We start from the raw sequence: 19,446 nt of genomic DNA, 5'->3' as shown, positions 1-19,446 counted from the left end.
GATTAAAATTCTAAGAACTATTACCACCTTTACATTTGTTTAATATCAAATCATCTAAAAATCAAATACCTTCTAAAAGGGCCAGGTGGGTCACTGGACAATTTTAGGAGAATAGTACAAAAAAATTGCCTCTTCACTGGCCTTTGGAGAGCATTGCTCCTGTCAGGGTCTTCCAAACCACAGCTCCACTTGGAACTCCCCATCTAGCAGGATCTCCAACAAATGCAGAAAGGAGCAGAAGAAGGCATTGCAGACTCTGTAAACATACAAAATAGGTAGCCAGACATCTGCCAAATTTGTACGGGCAAAGTGTTCTAAGCAATACATGACTGTGCATTCAAAATTTCCCCTCCAAACTCCGAAGCTGCTTTTAGATTAGGGTCATTACTCATTAGGTCTCTCTGGAAGTGAGTGGCTTGGTCAAATTTTGGTAAAATCTATTTTATTAGTTACAAGTGTATAGAGGAAATTGGAACTTTTAAGATGTGTTTGGCATTTATATAATTCAAATAGTGTTGGTCTTATTCATATGTAGATTTACAGTCCAGTTGCTCCTAACAATTAATATTATTAAGTTTATTTAGAAAACAAGTTACAGTGTTTAATTTTAGCAGAGCTGAAATCATGCTATGATTTTGTTTTGCTTTGCTTCCTTTAACCTGCTCTACAAATTTGACTTGCTTCTGCTACTTTTATTCTTTTCACTATTTTTAATTTTTGGACTAAAATGTAATTAAAATCACAACCATCCTGCATTTTAATAACATTTACAGCCTGATTCATGAAAATAATATCTCCATATTTTGCCTGTACATTAGTGTAAAATCAGAAAATAGATTGGGTCTCTTCTGATGGCTACAATCCGAAACAGAAATAGCAAGGAATTCACAATTAATAGCAACATACCAGATGTGCTCCAATCACCAGTCAAGGTATTAACAAGAGGCAGTTATTTGTGCCTTCTCTATTCTTTGTATTTTATTTGTCTTCAAGAGCAAATCCTGGAACCAACCTCAGTGACTGAGCTCTGGGGATCTCAGTGGTAGCTGAGGGGGTGAATTAATCCCCTGGTCTTCAGTTCCTCCCACATGGCCAGTCTCTTTGGTGGTGTCTACAAGCAGCGTTATTTTGGAATAACTGACGTTATTTTGGAATAACAGTGCTCATCTACACAGCAAGCCATTATTTCAAAATAATGTTGAGCTAGGGACTTCGTACTCCAGCTCCTGTAACCCTCATTTCACGAGGAGTAAGGAGAGTCAGAGGAAGAGAATGTTCTTCCTTCGACTTTCTGTTGCGTCGACAGCGCCAAAAGCCGAATTAAGCTTTTTCAACTTCAGCTACACAATTGACATAACTGAAGTTATGTATCTTACTTGGACTTTTGCCCTGCTGTGTAGACATGCCCTTTCTGGAACATACCTCCTAGCCAACAGACTGTGCCCTCTTGTATAAACTGTCTGGCTGGTGCAAGAGCACTGACAATGCCCCAGACTCCTTCATTCCTTGCAAGGGGGAGTTGGGATAGAGCTTCACCTACATCCTAGGCTCCCATGTAGCATGCACTTAGCAGAAGGCAGGATCTTCACATAATTTGAAGGGCAGTGATTTTTTTTCCTCACTGCTCACAGATGTGAGGAACCAACAGCGATGACTGAAATCAGACACTGAACAGGCATTGCGCAAGTCTCTCCAGGCAGCTATGCCAGTTTCTCTCAATCCTGATGTGTAGACTGCCATGCTAACAGGGGGCATCGCTGAATCCTGTAACTGTGCATTTCTGTGAATGCCCATGTGGAATGAACTGGAGGACTGGGGCTTACAACACTATAGTCGTTCTGCTTTTGAAAGGCAAATTAGGATCACCACCTTTCATATTCCAGGCAAAACTGGAAACACCGTGTTTCTGTTCGTACATTTAATCTGTGTCTGACCCATCTACTGCCTTGTCCCAAATTTTTATGGGATAATATCTAGAACTAACAATTCCATCTCACAGTAATTTTTGAAGATTCAAAAAGACATTGTGTGTACGCATGCACTGGGCCAGGATGTGGGATATCCAAATTCAAGTCCCTGCGAGAGAGCGAGAGCGAGAGCGAGAGCGAGAGAATGAACCTAACACAGGTCCTTCCAAATATAGAGACTGCGTGTAACATGAAATGTAGGAAATGACTAGATCAGATTCAATCTTGACTTGATAACATTTATTTAATATTCTCTAAAATATGCAAGAATTTAAAGAAGCACATAAGCAATCAAATGCAGCCACGGAGAAACCATACTGTGAATAAATAAGATGCACAATGAGAAATACACAATATTGAATGAAATAGTACTGTACTTTAACAACCTTTGAGAAACAAACAACTCAAACTATAGGTTTAGTTTACTCACGATATAAAAAACTTGACTTTTAAAGAAAAATATAGATTCAATCCAATCCTAGGGCCAGAGCCTGTACAAACTGAAGTCAACAGCAGTTTTGCCACTGACTTCAACGAGTTCATGATCAAGTCCTTAGTTTGCCTCCACAGGCACTTTAATTATATATTATTTTTAAAAGGCCTAGCTTGAATACTATTACAAAAATGACAAAACATCAACTCAAAAGTATGTGTCAGCAACTTCCAGAAAAATAATGCAGAAATAGGTTATCTATCCATGCACAGAATAAGGCAAAAGCTAATTCATTCCAGTTAGGAATAATAAATTTTACTAATTTCTTCTTCACAACACAAACATTTTAGACTTTTTTTTAAATTAATGGATATATTATGTATCATATTATTTTTCACTTTTTCCTATCTCTACTGAGAAAGCTGGCACTGAAATGTCAAAAAGGAACTGTTCATGGATTAAACTTACTGTATTCTGTTCCGTAACAACCACAAAATTTCATCTGGGTTTATTAATAGTGTCTACCATGAAAAAGCACACACTATTATAAGCTAACAATTCATAGAGTTGAATGTACATTAAAATGTAATCCATGAATTTCAAACACTCAGTTTTAAAATATTTTTTCAGACTAAAAGCTGCAGAAAATTTGTTCTTAAATATTCTACAGAAAATTCTGAAACATCTAACATTTTAAATTTCTCACGCTTTCTTCTTAAAAATATTTAAATTAGTTCACTAGCCCAGCCTTTTGAAAAATAATCCGAAAAAGATAATCGATTACAAATCTTTTGTTTTAATTAGCGTGACCAAAGGTTTGTCATCTGGGCTGTAATCTTCATAAGCAATAGGAGTTGCATCATACATTGCAGGTCGGGATTTCTTTCCAAACCTAAAAGGAGGGGAAAAAAAGGCTGTGAGACAAACAGAAGTACATATTTCGTAATGGTAATAATCCACTTATTCACAAATCCCCGTCAAAAAAATCTTTTGGGGAAAACTGTAAATTCTAAACCATATTGCTTTTTTTTTCATTCAATAGTAAAAATACAGAATGATCTGTCCCTGGAATGTTTGAACTATGTGGATCTCAGAAAACAAGCCCTGTCTAAAAAGAGTAAGGAACAGATTCTGTACCCCAATTCTTTGGAAGTTTTACCACTGAATTCAACAGAATCAAAATCACTCACTAAGGCTGAAATCCTAGCTCTGTTGAAATCAGTAGAGAAACACCCACTGGCTACAATGGGCCCAGAATTCTATTTTGAGAGAGAAGCAAACAACAAACAACACTGAGGTTCCCTGACGCAATGTAACACAGTTATGACACACCTTTCATTAGTTTTCTTCCTATTAGCCATCTGTTAATAAATAAAACTATATAGTCAGGTTGAATTGTAAACTGGCAGATGAAGTGTGAAATAATTCAACTAGATTTTTTTTTTTTTGCTAACTAGATGTATCCATTTGAGATTTTATCAAAATTGTATCAAAATTGCAATGCTGAAAAACAATGCCTTTTAGTGCACCACTCACATGAACACATGAGCAGCAGGTATATCAGGCAAGGAGAGGCAATGCCTATCCTGCGTCTTAGTGCTCAACCTCTCCCTTTTTCCAATCCCTATTCTGACCATTCCTGAAGGCTCCCACAGTAAGCTTGCAGACTTGTGATTCTTCCCCCAAAGTGGTTCTGTTAATTTAAAAGTGAAAAGACTTCCAGCTTGTCAAAACTGTTAGCATAACATTGAACCTATGGGAAGGGCCATTAAGTGGTAATGAATTCATGTAACATGCATGTGCCAATCCTGAATTTACTGACAAAAACATTTGTGCATTACTATGTCCACAGCAGTGTTTCTCAACCAGTGGTACGAGTATTCTTAGGGGTACTTGAGAGAAGTCTGGGGGGTACGTCAACACAACTGAAATTTGGAGAAAACTGAATTTTTGTTTTAAGTTTTACAGCGCTTTATTATTTTTTGTACTTTTTACACCCAAAACTTTCATCACCCATCCGGCTACTATTCAGTTGTTTAAACAAATGTGTTGCAATGGTAGAAAAAAATGTGTGTGTCTGAAAACTGTAGGTACTGGGGGTACTTATAATTATTTTTTTAAAGGGGTACTTTATAAAAAAAGGTTGAGAAATACTGGTCTACAGGAACTCAGTTTTAAATTTGCCTTAAATATTTCATTAGTTTGCTGCTGAAGATTATGAAATCACTTCTCTAAAAAATCCCTGCATAGATATTTAGATGAACAATCCGAATACTCAGCATTAACCTTAAATTCATGGAACTTCAGACATAGTTTTTTAAAGGAATTCTTCAAAAAAAACACCCTAAAGTAGACATTTTAATTTTAATTACTATAGCACAAAAACTTGCTTCCAGAATCTTCCATCCTTTCCATCGATATTTACTCTCCTTTCATCCCCTTGTTGAAGAGAGCCCTTAAATGGGCATTACTTTTCTTCCAGATAGCTGTACAAGCGAGTTTCCTTTTTACTTCTGACTATACAATGAACTAGTTTTAAGAGTTTCAGAGGGGGAGCTGTGTTATTTTTTTTAAGTTTTTTCAGTTACAGACTAACAAATAGTTTTGTAGCACCTTAGGGTATGTCTACACTTGCACCCTAGTTCGAACTTGGGATGCAAATGTAGGCATTCAAAATAGTAAATGAAGCCAGGATTTAAATATCCAGCACTTCATTAGCATAATCTCGGCCACACACTGTTTTGGAACCCAGCTGATTCGAAAGTGAAAGTGTGCTCCAGGCCGCGTTAATTCGAAGCAAACCCCTTGGTTTGAACTAATGTTACTCCTCATTTTTTGAGGCTGGGCAAGAGATGCTTTCTAAACCATTTCCCCCACTTAGCACGTCTGTGCTGATCTAGATATTTGCTACTAAAGAGGAGTGTTGTATATGATTTCTCTCTCTTCCACTTGATCTTTACCAATCTGTCACAACCTAAGAGACACGTGTAAGGGTTGGGACAAAAACAGATGAAACTGGAAAGACCTGACACAGCAGATGAAAATAACCACCATCTTGAGTATAAACATTTCTATCAAATATCTTACATAATAGGAATCTACTATTCTCTATATGCATATCTGCTATTGATTCCAAACTGACACCTGAAAGGGGGTCTGATTTTCAGAAAGTGCTGAGAACGTGTTATTTGAAAACAGGCCCCTTTAATGTGTTTCAAGTTGAGCACCTAAACTAAGTCACTTTTGATAACATAGGCCTTGGTAGTCTCAGTATGTATATACATGTCTGTGTACAAGACAACTGGGAATTTCTGGTTCCTCGCCTGTTCTGAGAGCACCAATTTATACTGCTTTCTAGCATACCGAAACAGAAATAAAGACTGAAGACTGTACACTAAATCTCAGAAAAGTACCAGCTTGGCAGCTGTAGAGTAGATTTTTTTATAGCATCAAATGATTTATTTCTCATTTTCCTTTTTTGGCAGTGCACAATTATTATTTGCAAATCAAACATTCTTTTTCAGTGACATTAACTAGAATATATTTCACAAAGGTGCACACAAAAGTCCTTTTTTATTTACAGGCTCTGGCATTCTCCCTTTGAATGCAGGCTTCAAAAGCCTATATGAATGCAGCCCCAATCCAAAGGCTTTTTATGAGCTTGTTCATCTTGACTCTCACTGGTTTCACTGAAAGGCCTCCCTTGGCACTATGCAGAGATTAATTCAGAACAGGCCAGAGAGGTAAAGGAAAGGACTCCAACAAACAGTCCAGGTCCCAAGATTTGGAAAACCTGACAGCAGCACTGTTTCCATCACATCCATCAACAACTTGCAGGGAAAATAGTTTGAGTCAAGGTAAATGAGCAAATTAAAAAGGCTTTGGACTGGGGCACTGAATCACAAAGTGCCCTCTGTCCTCCCCGGGACATGGAGGAGCAATTATCTCACCAGCTACCTTCCTCCTCTCTACCCCCTAAAGAGGGTAGGGAGAGGAGTGAACATCTAGTGGGCCTTGAAGATAAAGATCTAGGAGAAAGATTATAGTCATTAGGCAACCCCCTCTCCATCCAAGATAACATCAAAGGAAAGAGGAGGTGCTACAATCTGTATGGCTAGGGGTTATCAGGCTTCCAGTAGGAGAGATGCTAGCCAGGGTAGGAAAGCCCTGAGAAAGGGAATGAGCAATACTTGGCTACTCCAAACACTCTCCTGAAACATTCAGCTACTAAGAAAAGCACCAACAGTGGAGACGATTTTATTTGGGTCTCATATACCTGCTATGCACAAGGCCTGAGTCTCTTTAAATGTCATCAGTGGCCACATCTGGGAAAACCCTGCTGCACAGAGAGTGAGAATGCAAAGAATTGGGAAAACATGGCCACCAATCATACCGTTGCTGAATCACGCTTTTGCCAGTAGGAATATCAACGAGTAGTTGACTAGACTATTAATCAATAAGCCTAGGCTTATCAGTTAATCTTATTGACTACTCGCATTTCCCCCCCCCCCCTTTGCAAGAGAGGCAGGAAGGGAGGGGAAGCAGGAGCCTGTGCTGGGAGGGGCTGGCTTAAAAACACCGGCTCTATGGTGCTGCCTGCCTCCCCCCGATAGAGGCAGCAGCATGGGGGGGGGGGGACAGGCAAGGTTGCCTCAGAGCAGCCTCTGTCCACAGTGGGCATGAGCTTCCCACAGACAGAGGCTACTCTGCCTCCCACGGAGCAGCCATTGTTCTCCGCAAGCCTGGGCCCACCACAGGCAGAGGCTGATTCCCAGTAGTAGCCCCTGTCCACAGGGGAGTCCAAGCTCCCCGCATACCGTGGCTAGTCTGCATCTCCCAGAGCAGCCTCTGTCTGTGGGGAGCTTTCCCCCCGCAGACAGGAGCTGCTGCCACCCCACACTGCTCCCTCTGTATCAGAGGCAGCAGTGCAGGGCAGCAGGCAGCCAGTCCGTGAGGGGAGCTGGTTTTTAAACTGGTTCCCCTCGCAGACTGGTTCCTTGGGAATGGGGCTGGGATTGCTGCTAGCCGCGCCCGTGGGGACTTCGAAAAGTCATGTCACATCGAAGATTTCATGCAGTTACATGACTATTCAAGTACCTGCTATCTAACATCCCTATTTGCCAGGCAGTCTCATATTTCCAGATGGGTGAGAGTAAATACTCCATCTGTTCTCTAGCTGAGGACGGGAAAAGGGCATGGCCAGAGGGGGCTTCACTTCAGCAGTTCCTGGCTGTTATATTGCTCCAAACGGGAGCTAGACAGCAGGCATAGTTTGAGCATTTTTGGCGGGGGGAGGAGGAGAGGGAAGGAGAGAGGGCATACCACTAGAAAACTGCTGAGGGAAGCCCAGGCCCAAGGCAGGAAGAATGTGGGGATTCTGGAAAGCCAGGAGTGAAGAAACAGCCATGGTGAACAAACGAGTTAGGAAGCTCCTTCATCCCTTGACCTACTTTAATCTGTGGTTACTGGCCCTGGTTTTATCACTAATAATCTGGTTCATTAACTGATCACATATGATACATGCGACTGTATCATTAGCTGTTCTGTCCATTATTTGGCTTCCATTTTAGCTGCAAGCAAACACTATTTCCAGTTCTTATTTGGCTGCCAATGGAAATTAATTATTCAGTTTCTATAGATGTACTTTAAACAGCTGTTTATTACACCAGCATAGCAGGATGGAAACTGATCTACAGACTAATACAATGACCTCCCATGCTGATGGTATCAGCAAGTTACCTGCCATTGTTATCTCACAAATAGCTGATCTAAACTATACATTATACCTCAAATGGATTTTACTCATTGTAGTTGGTGTGAAATGTTTCAATTATATTTAGATTGTGGCGTTGAACAAAATGCATATGCAGCATTCTTTCAAAAACCTTTTAATTATATTGATTTCTCAGTCATCTAGCACAATACGTGACTCTCCCACAACCATTTAAGGATTTATATTCATAATACTATTGCAAGGCAGAAAAGAATTATAGCCCTTTCATGAATAGAAAAACAAAGATTAAATGACTTGACCAGGGTCACACAGCAATCTGTGGTAGACATGAGCATTGATCCCAGATTGCCAAAGTCTTGCTCCAATGATTTAAAACCAGAGACCAATCACTGGCATTTTGATGAATTATTTAGTGATATTTTGTTTTGTTAAGTATCAAACTAATTTTGAAGAATATATGTAACAAAACAAATAAACTGTTCCCAAATGCATTATTAGTTACTACTCAAAGTTAGTGTACGATCAAGTATGTAGATTTTGAAATGTGTAAATATAACAAGAAAAATAAAGGCTTACAAAAGGAAAAAAGAATACTTACACTCTTTCCAAAATGAAACTCTTCATAGACTGGTGAAAAGGGACAGATTCAGCTCTCAAGAACACTGTGTAAATCCAGAGTAATTCTACTGTCTTCAGTGAAGCTGCACTGGATTCACATTGTTTCACTGAGACCAGAGTGTAGCCCAGATGTAATGATGAGCAATTAAAATAATGATATATTCTAATTTGAAAGCAGTACACCTTTTCTATTTGTCAATAGCAATTAGCTGATGCAGTGCTACTACACAAGAATTTGAAGTTGGTATAGCAAAGGGATTCCATTTTCCTTCCCTTCCCCACAACAAACCTGGCATGTCGGATAGAAGCAATTGCACTACTAAATTCACTGTCGATGCTTCTACAATTGTAGAACTCCTCATAGGCTGGCCTGGAAGATCCTTGGTATTCAATGCGGCTGATGCGACATATCCCCACAATCAGAATGATCAGCATAAGGACAAATGCAACACAGAGGGCTCCAATTATGATGTAGAGAGAATGACGAGGCATGTTTGTTAGACTCTCTGCCATGTGCCCCGACTTCCACTGTAGATCTGGCAATAAATAAATAAGTAAATAAACAAACAAACAAATACTTGCTGAATAGAAGTTTGGGGTATATTCATTTTCAACATATCTAAATAGAATAACTTTAACAACAGAAGTCTATTAAAATTATATATTACATTCCAAGCTCAGACATGGACATAACTATATTTAATATGCTGTAAATACCAATATTAAAAATCTGAAAGATAGTTTTGATTTTGGGTGGCCCTGTAACTGCTAATTGAGAATCATCAGTTGCAATGACTACAAGAGCAGAGTTATAATTACCAGCTCTGTCATCGATTTGCTCTATAACCTTGATAATACCACTTAACCTCTCTGTACTTCCATTTTCCCTTCTATACTTTCATAGTTTATTCATAGCTTTCCAAGTCTTCTAGTTTGTTCTGCTGTATAAAACAAAGGTCACAGAATTACACACAGTTACTCTAGCATTGAGCCTAACAATAATTTGTGATTGACTGAATCATATCTTCCAAAAAGGCATCCAGTCTTGATCTGACGACGTCAAAAGATAGAGAATTTACCACTTTCCATAATAGTTTGTCCAAAGGTTTATCACTTTATTAAAAATTGATGCCTGACTTCTAATTTGAATTTGTCTGTCATTAACTTGTAGTCATTCTTCCTATGCCTTTCTCTGCTGCATTAAAACCCTTTAGTACCTGGTATTTTTTCCTTGTGAATGTACTTCTACACTATAATCAAATCACTTCTCAGATTGAGTTATTTAAGTTTTTTGCTGTAAGGCATTTTCTCTAGCTCTTGAATAATTTTTGTGGCTCTTTTCTGCATCCTCAAAAATTTGTCAACAGCTGTTTAAAAAATGTGGACACCAGAACTGTAGCCAGTATCGTATTCAACAATGCTATATACCATGGCTACGTCTACACTGGCGTGATCTTACACAAAAACTCTTTAGCACAAGAGTTCTTGAGTTAAAGTAGTTGCGCAAGAGAGCGTCTACACTGGCATGTGCTTTTGTGCAAGAGCATCCTTGCCAGTGTAGACGCTCTCTTGCGCAAGAAAGCTCTGATGGCCATTTTAACCATAAGGCTTTCTTGCTCAAGAAATTCATGTTGTCTGTCTACACTGGCCTCTTGCACAAGAACACTTGTGCAAAACGGCTTATTCCTGAGTGGGAGTGTCAGTGATCTGGCGCAAGAAGCCCTGATTCCATACATTAGAACGTCAGTTTACTTGCACAAGAACAGGCGGCCAGTGTAGACAGGCAGCAAGTTTTTCCGCAAGAGTGGCCGCTTTTGCGCAAGATCGCGCCAGTGAAGACACAGCCCATGGGTCTCAAACTCACAGCCGGCAGGCCATCTACAGCCCAAGAATTTCCACAATCCAACCCATGTGGCTGCTGATATGCGAGCCACTTCCCTCAAACCCAGCCTCTGCTTTGTCCCCCCACCCCTGTCCAGCCCTCTGCCCCCGCACTGCACCCCTTCCCTCAAACCTCCTACCTCAAGGGACGCAGCCTTGGGGATTACAGGGGGAAGGGGGCCTGGAGTGGCAGCCCAAGTCGGAGTCCCCTGCACTCTCCACGGTGGCAGGAGCTGCAGAGAAGCAGCCCAAGGAAGCTGCCCCGAACCATTCTATTGACAGGACAGATCTGCATGCGCCTCCCCTGGCCACAGGAATGTGCCTGCAGGGGAGCTGCTCTAGCCTTGCTGAGCTGCTGGTAATGGCCCAAGGGTATTTAAATAACCTGGGGGCAGCAGGTGGACACATGATTGCTGCATCTAGACTACATCCCTCTGTCGGCAGAGGGATGTAAATGAAGCACTTTGAAAGTGCAAATGAAGCCGGGAGTTAAATATTCCGCACTTCATTTGCATAATCACGTAATGGCGCTCTTTCAAAAAAGCGCTTTTGAAATTGAAACTGCAGTTTAGACATGGTTCTTTCGAAAACGGGGCGCTTTTTCAAAGGATCCTGTAAACCTCATTTTTTGAAAAAAACCTTGAAAACCTCATTTTCGAAAGAACCGCATCTAGACTGGTTTCAATTTCGAAAGAGCGCTTTTTTGAAATAGCGCCATTATGTGATTATGCAAATTAAGTGCAGACTATTTAAATCCCGGCTTCATTTGCACTTTTTAAGTGCTTCATTTACATCCCTCTGCCGACAGAGGGATGTAGTCTATATGTAGCCAGGGGGAGGTGGAGCACATGGGCTGGCAGATGCATGGAGGGGCGAGGCATGGAGCCCCTCTCTCTCCCCCATGCTACCCAAAACTGCTGCCAGAGGGTGTGCCCACTGGCCTGCTAGAACAACTTGAGCACAGGCCCTAAGGTAAATTCAGGCTATATACAAAGGTAAAATAACTTGTCTACTTCTATTCACTTCTCCCCTAGTTTATATACACAAGGATTGCATTTGTCCTTTTGGGCACATCATTTTATGAGGGGCTCATACTGAATTGCTTGTCCATTGGGACCCCTAAAATCCTTTAATCCTTTTCAGCGTCAATTTTCTAGGATACAGTTTCCTATTTTGTAGGTAGGACTTGCATTCTTAGCTCTCTGACTTTGCATGAGACTGCATCAATACACATTTTGATGGAATTGGTCCCGTTTATCAGATCACTCTTTGTGACTTGCCCTGGCTTCATCATTATTTACCATTCTGCCAATCTTTGCCTCATTTGCAAGTATTATCAGCAGTGATTTGTATTAACTTCCAGTTCATGCTCCAGATCTTCTTGGAATCACAAAATCGTAGGGCTGGAAGGGAACTTGGAAAATCATCAAGTCCAGTCCCCTATGCTCCAGGCAGGGCTAAATATTCTAGATCATCTCTGACAGGTGTTGGTTTAACCTTCCCTAAAAATACCCACTAGTGACACAGATTCCACAAAGATCTCCAATGACTGAGATTCCTGCTCAAGAGCTTTGAGACACTTGGTTTTAACATGTACATAAAAGTGATAGCTGTTCTTATTACTTCACTTGCAAAAAAAAAAAAAAAAAAAAAAAAAAAAAAGATTCAGAGGGGTAGTTGAGTTAGTCTGTAACAGGAAAAACTTAAAAAACAACAAATAGTCTAGTAGCACCTTAAAGACTAACAGAACATGTAGATGGTATCATGAGCTTTCGTGGGCAAAACCCAAAGAGAAAAAGAAAGAATCATCCTTGGATGCAATTAAATAATTTAAAGGACTCCTTCAGGGCAAAACAGTTGCAAACTGAAACCTGGTAAAAGAGGTTCCTTGTGGAGAAACTTTCCTATTGGCTTGTGTGCATGTATCTAAAATGCTTTGCAAAAAATTAAAGATCGTCTGTTAAACTATTCAAACAGTGCCATAAACATGTTGACTGTAGTTGACTACAGGCTATCCAAGTTTTACATTTTCCATGCTTTCTACCCAAGGAAGCAAAAAAGAAGAGTTCTTAAATCTCAGATATACTTCCCAGGAGACTATAGTTGTCTGCCTTTATAAAATAAGCAAGATTCAATTGAAAAGAAAGCATTTTAGTAATTCCTGTGTGAGAACCAGACGAGATAGCATAGCCCTGGTATATCCTCACATTAGATCAATGCCTTTTAACACAAGCCTATTATTTTTGCATCAAAATGTTTCCATTTCATTTCAGCTATTTAATCATCAGGAAAATCACAAACATGATCGACTCTCTCCAAGTTTTGTGTTTAGATTCTAAGTAAATAGATTTCATTTTATAATAGTCAAAGATTCATTTAAGGCCAACTGTTCCTAGCTGTTACAGAGGCACAGGTTGGACCTCCCTGGTCCTGCTGCTGTCCCCAACCAAGCTTCCTAGGTCCCCTTGTAGCCCTGCTGAGCTGTGCGCCAGCTCCCAGCTCCTCCCCAGCCCAACTGATCCACATGCCAGATCCAGGCGCACCTCCTCTGCAGCCCAGATGAGCCATGTGCTGGCTTCCGCCCCCACCTCACAGCCCAGATGAGTCACGTGCTGACTCCCGCATCCTCACCTGCCTGCAGTGTGCTGGGACTCTCTGACCCTGAAACATCCATGGTCTGGCATGACCGCAGATGTTGCTGGACCAGAGAATCCTGGATTTTAGAGGTGCAACCTGTACATGAGACTGGGGAAGTAGAAGGATGCACCATAATTGCAGTCCCTGCACTCAAGAGGGAAAACTGCTCTCTTCCCTACTCCTCTGTCATGCTTTGGGCCCCAAAGGATAAGGAGGTGAGATGCTGGCTGTATCCCCCTACCCATCCAGAACTAGCTGATTACATTACAGGGAGCAACCTGGACCTCATAAAGAGGTTGCAGTACTGAGCTTACATAGGCTGGGCACCCTTTTGTGTCCTGTCTGAGACTAAATGCATCTTGTAGTTTTCTTGCAGGATGGTGCCTTAAACAAAGGACTAAGTCCTTATTTTGGATGTGACTTCTTGTATCTTATCTGTTCCATCTCCCTTCATCAAGTTACCGATGTCTAAACTGACTAGAAGATATGAGTCTTCCATTGCTTTCTTCTTGCCCTCAAATCTGTGATTTTTATCACTGGTCAAACTTCCTCCAACTTAATATCACCTCTACCCCATCTGTTGTTAAACTCGTGGCAAACTTTTAAAATGATAAGGGTGAACTTCCCTCTTCCCCCATAATTGCTATGATAACACTAAATGTTCTTCATGGCTTCTGCGGGCCTAGCAAATGGCTTGGAACCAGTGTTCAATCTCAATGAACATAGAGCCATTTGGACTGCAGAAATCGGACACCGTGTCAATAATTATTCGTATTTATTTTCACCGGGTGATTGAACCTGCCATGTCATATTCCATCCACTGTTCTCAAATGGCCAACCTAGTACTTAAAGACAGACTAGGAGAAATGCCTTAATATGCTGTGAAGATTATGGGATTGTGGACTTATTTATTACATAGAAGGTGCTTGAGGGATGCTGTTGCCAACAGAGCTCATCCGCTGGGTAGTATCCAGAGACAGAGTCCTGATTACTGAAATACTTTACATGTATAACAGTGGTACAAAAGGAGGCTGCAGGTACACGGAACTCACTTGGAAAACAGTGTGAGGAACAAGTAAGCTTATAACATCCAGAAGGACAGATTAGGGACACAGTGCTGCGAGAGAGGTAAGTGGACAGTGTTTTTGTTCCTGTGGAGATGATGGATTGATGCCTATTATTTCTTCAAGTCTGTGTTTACTCAGAATGTCTTGTAGTCTTTGTACACCTGAGTAAGTTTTCAAGGTTGCTTGTTTGTATTTGTTTCTGCACAGAACCTTAGAATTTGCTCAATCTGGACCACAAAGCATTGAATGTTTTAAAGGATTTAATATTTTAATGCTCTCTGCCTGCTAGTGAATGAAATGGCCCAGTTGTGTGGTGTTTGGAAGAGCTTCTGCTTTTGCTCCATAGCGCATCTATCAGACATTGTTCTGTCAGATTGTAAAATACACTCAGCCAAATCCAGACCTAATGTCAGCTCTGGAGACAAGGAAAACCTGATTCCGGCTCACTGTCTTCAATCTCTGGATGATAAGGATGTAAGGAATTTCTTCTGTTCTTTTTCCACAGATAAAAACCAAAAGATGTCTGGCACATATTCCACAGGTCAAGAAGGAAGTGGTAGTGATTCAAATTTATGATCTTCTCAGTTGCCAGAAAAACCATGATAAGATTCAGTAAGATTGCAAATTATGACAAACATATATATTCCTAGGATTACCCTGTAAATGATTTTTCTTGTTGGTCATATTATCCATAATCTGTAGTGTCAGAGAAGGTATAAGTACTGAAAGTTAATGTGCAGGCACTAAGGTCTTAATAAATGGACAATTTTATATATAGTTGCAAACTTAAATCTTACATTATCCTCATCATTGGCCAACAGTATTTCATTTTAATGGGGACATTTTTGTCTTGTATAACTCAGGTTGGTTGCAGTGTTCTTAGGATTTATTTTTAATTCTACTGTTTTTCAGTGGGAAAGACCACAAAATGGTATAACAAATAATGGGACTCACTAGGAGGAAAATGATCTCTTGCCAAATTGACTGGAGAATATTTGGAAGTAGCTAATGGATACAATTTAATGGGTAGCTGAGGAGCCTTAACCCTGAAATATCCATACAAATAATAAGCCCAGTGAAATGGATATCTGGATCAACTGTGGAAAAGCTAATACAATAATAATATGTGTAGATATACCTATCTCATGGAGCTGGAAGGGACCTTGAGAGGTCATTGAGTTCAGTCCCCTGCCCTCATGGCAGGACCAAGTACCATCCCTGACAGATTTGCCTCAGATCCCTAAATGCCCCCCCCCCCAAGGACGGAGCTCACAACCCTGGGTTTAGCAAGCCAATGCTCAAACCACTTAGCTATCCATTCCCCCCAGCTGCAAGCTGCTGAGCTGCCTATTTTAGACAGACATTTTCTCTGCAAAGTAAGGCAAAATTTCATCAACCTGCATTCTGACTGACAAAAAATCATCATAAAAGGCAAGGTTGGATCAGTTTTGGAATACGGCTGAGTTACAACCACCACACTCTATCCTCTGTGAAGGTCTGGAACTCGACTTCATCGTATATTTGAGTCCGTCAGATCAGGAAGCTGGATCAATCCCATGAAGCTAGCATCTCAATGGTGAATTTAATATCCAGTTTGTCAGGATGTGGAAGCTGCTGAAGCTGTGTGATGTATAATCTGTATGGCTCTGACAATGAGGAATACTGCTGAAACAGAGGTAGGTTAGTTGAGACATAAAATCAGTGGGACTAAGTGAGACCTAATGCACAATGGGATCAACTCCAGGCAAGTTAACTGAGACCTGACCTACACTACAAAATTAGGTTGGCTTAATTACATTGGCTAGGGGCTATGAAAAATCCACACTCCTGAGCAGCATAATTTTGCCAGCCTAAATCAACATGTAGACAGTTCTAAATCAATAGAAAAATTCTTCCATCAACCTAGATGCCACCTTCTAGGGAGGTGAACTACATATTCTGACAGGAGAGCCCCTCCCACCAGTGTAAGTAGCGTCTATCCTGAAGCACTGCCTCAGTGCCACTGCAGTGTTTTAAAACATACACTAAGTCATGCCCCTTTATTTCAGGTTTGAACATGGTCCTTTTCTTCTCTAGGCAGAGTCAGAATTGCACTTGGCCTCTAACCATTTAGTTAATTTTAGACAACGCAAAGACAGAGAGAGGGCATTCCCTGAGGTACACGGCTCTTTATAAAGTCTACTGAAGATCAAGTGCTTTCAGTTCTAGTGTGTAAAGAGATTTTTCAGAAATCTACCCTGATATATCTTGGCAATCCTTTATATGCCAGGTGAAATCCTGGCTCTCTTTAAAAAGTTTTGAGTGTTTTTACGGTTTGACTTTAATTCTATGGATTTACAGCAGGTGCTGAGAGTGGGGTTTTTTCTTTTTTACTGTGTGAGTTCATTTGAGAGTATAGCTGGTTTCACTCAACTAGCTGTTATAGGGCCATTTATTGCACTGGGTGAGGTACACCACCGACTGTGATGGGCATGTGCAGGGCCAGGAGATCTTTAAAAGGTGTGTGCATGTGTGTGTGGGGGGAAGGAGGGGTATTCATCATTGTAGCAGAGGAGATAGATGCCAAACCCGGAGACGGATGTTATGGCTTGGTATTGGGGGATCCTGGTTAGTGGGGTGCTTGATTCTGATGATGGACTTGACAAGGTTGGAGGGGCTATTTGAGGACAGAAGAGGGGGTTTATAATAGTATAAAGCTATTCTGTAAAGATTAAAAATGGCAAGTAAATAGCTATAAGCTGCTGACTGCAGTGTCAGCAGGTGATATTATCCAAGTCCCTAGCATACAGATGGCTACATGGCTGCCACCAGTGATAATGGGGTGGAAAACAAACTTGGCTGTAGACCTAGGTGCTGCCAGTGGGACTCTGAAACACACTAGCACAGTAAGTCTCACCACATAGCAACAGTAAGCTTCACCAGTGCCTGTAGCTGCTGTGGAAGAGATCCAGCAAGGGGTTTCTTCAGGTGAAGGCGATGAATAAAGAAGACAGGGAGATGGCATGAAGAACAGTCCTCAACCAGCCAGAGACACAACTTGGGTGAAATGCGCTCCCCACTGAAGGCAATGACAAAACTCCCATTGATTGCCGTGTCTGAGAGCAAGCACGAAAGACAGATAGTTCTCCCCACTGAGCAAGGGTCTTAATCTCTGTGTGTACCTGCTCCCTTCCTTACAAATGTACAAATGGGAAAATAAGTAGAGTGGATATCTGAGAAGCCATGAGCTTAAGTATGAATATTGGAAATCGGGCACATTGTGTATGTCTTGAAGCCTATAGAAGAGCATGGGTTGAACTCAAGCTACTAGTACAAGTTAAAGCTGAGCTGCTGTGTCTTTACTGCTATTTTAACCTGAGTTAGTGTAAGGGGACTGTTACCCCTTACTAAAACTCTGTGGCTGTGTCTACACTGGGCCACTTATTCCGGAAAATCAGTTGCTTTTCTGGAATAAGCTGTGAGCTGTCTACACTGGCCCTTGAATTTCCGGAATAGCAATGATGCTCTACTGTACAAAATCAGCCGCTATTCCGGAAAAACTATTCTGCTCCCGCTCGGGCATAAGTCCTTATTCCGGAACACTGTTCCGGAAAAGGGCCAGTGTAGACAGCCCAGTAGTCTTTTCCGGAAAAAAGCCCCGATCGCGAAAATGGCGATCGGGGCTCTTTTCCAGAAAAGCGCGTCTACATTGGCCACAGACGCTTTTCTGGAAAAAGGGCTTTTCCGTAAATGCAGCCTGCCAGTGTAGACACTCCTTTTCCGGAAAAACTGAAAACGGAATAGTATTCCGTTTTAAGCAGTTCCGGAAATTCATGCCAGTGTAGACACAGCCTGTGGGAGTTTTTTGGTTTGCCAGCTCCCTGCTTCAGAAGGGGAAGGGTTCATGAGACTGACAGACCCCAGAGACAATGGAAAGCAGTCAACACTACAGCTCAGCCTGACTGACAGGTTGGACAGGCCAGTGAGGAAGGGGAGAGGCCAGGCCCCATCCTCCCTGTAAGCTGGGATTGTTCTGGCTCTCTCTGAGCAAACAGAGAGCTGAGACACAGCCCAAGGAGCGCAAGCTGTGTGCAGAAGAAGTCCTGCAAAAACAGAGAGCTGAAAGAGTAGTGCAAGCTGTGTGAAGAAGTCCTGCAGCGACAGAACCAGACACAGACAGCCCAGGGAGTGCAAGCTGTGTGGAGAGACAGTCTTGCAACAGCAGAGCCAGGCATACACAGCTCAAGGAGTGCAGACCCTGTGTTGAGCAGCAGACTGGCAGTGCTCAGAGAGCCAAAAGGAACAGAGAAGCAACACAAGGAGCTGGAACTGGCCAAGCAGCACAGCCTGCAGCTGGATGTGGTGAGCACCTGGGACCAGCAAAGTGTGGGGAAAGGCTCTGGACTGGGAGAGGGGTCTGGCCACTTCGAGCTTGAGACTGTGTGGTCACTACCAGAGCTAGCGTGTCCAGCCTGTAGCCCCCCCTGCAGCATATCCAGGGCCTCTAAGAAAGAGACTGTGAACTGTCCTTACACTGCAGACTGCTGTTTTGATGTCCCTGTGCTACAGAGCAGGGCTGTGTGTTCTCATTTAACCATTCTCATTTTTTCTTATTCTTTTCTCTTTAACCAGTTGATGTTTAATAAATTGTATTTGCTTTGAACCTTATGAAGTGATCACTGGGCCAAGAAGGCCTGCAGTATAAAGAGAGCATCTCGGAGTGGGGACACCCTAACTCCTGCCCCCAGTGACTACAAGGTCGGGGATTAAGCCCCAGGAAACCTGGGCCCAGCCTTGTTGGGGTTTCAAGGGCTCTGCTACTCAGGAGAGGGGAGGGGGAGCCCTCAGGATCAGGGAGGCCGTGGGATAAAGGAAGTGGGAGCGGGGACTCAGATCCTTTCGCTGGTCCATTTCACCGGGGAGGTATAGAAGCCAGGAAAGTTCCCCACAATAGCGGGACCATTCCCCCGCTTACATTAGGTATTCTAATTCAAGAAGGAACCTTTTTTTGCTGTGTAGATGTGCCCTTAGCAAGACATTCCCCTCACATGCTTTACTCTGCTGATCAAGCAGGAGTAATTTTTCAGATGTGCAGCAGAGGCGGCTTCCTTTGCTCTCTGTCCTGCGTAT

The 19,446-nt window shown here is 41.8% G+C and overlaps 1 protein-coding gene across 2 annotated transcripts in view; it reads right to left on the bottom strand.

Moving 5' to 3' along the window:
• Positions 1-2,192: 2,192 nt before the first annotated feature.
• Positions 2,193-19,446, bottom strand: part of DNER (delta/notch like EGF repeat containing) — a 293,984-nt gene continuing 276,730 nt past the window's right edge. For both annotated transcript variants that reach the window (XM_075937624.2, XM_075937623.2), the window contains 2 exons: positions 9,042-9,288; positions 2,193-3,292 (listed from right to left, as the gene is read on the bottom strand). In XM_075937624.2, the coding sequence (XP_075793739.2) occupies positions 3,181-3,292; positions 9,042-9,288 (359 nt within the window). In that variant the 3' untranslated portion in view covers positions 2,193-3,180. The remainder of the gene's footprint in view (positions 3,293-9,041; positions 9,289-19,446) is intronic.

This window comes from Pelodiscus sinensis, chromosome 10 (genome assembly GCF_052426305.1).
Source record: "Pelodiscus sinensis isolate ZL-2025 chromosome 10, ASM5242630v1, whole genome shotgun sequence".
In the NCBI taxonomy this organism is placed as follows: domain Eukaryota; kingdom Metazoa; phylum Chordata; order Testudines; family Trionychidae; genus Pelodiscus; species Pelodiscus sinensis.
Note: the sequence above shows the minus strand (reverse complement) of the source record. Positions and strands in the feature narration are given on the sequence as shown.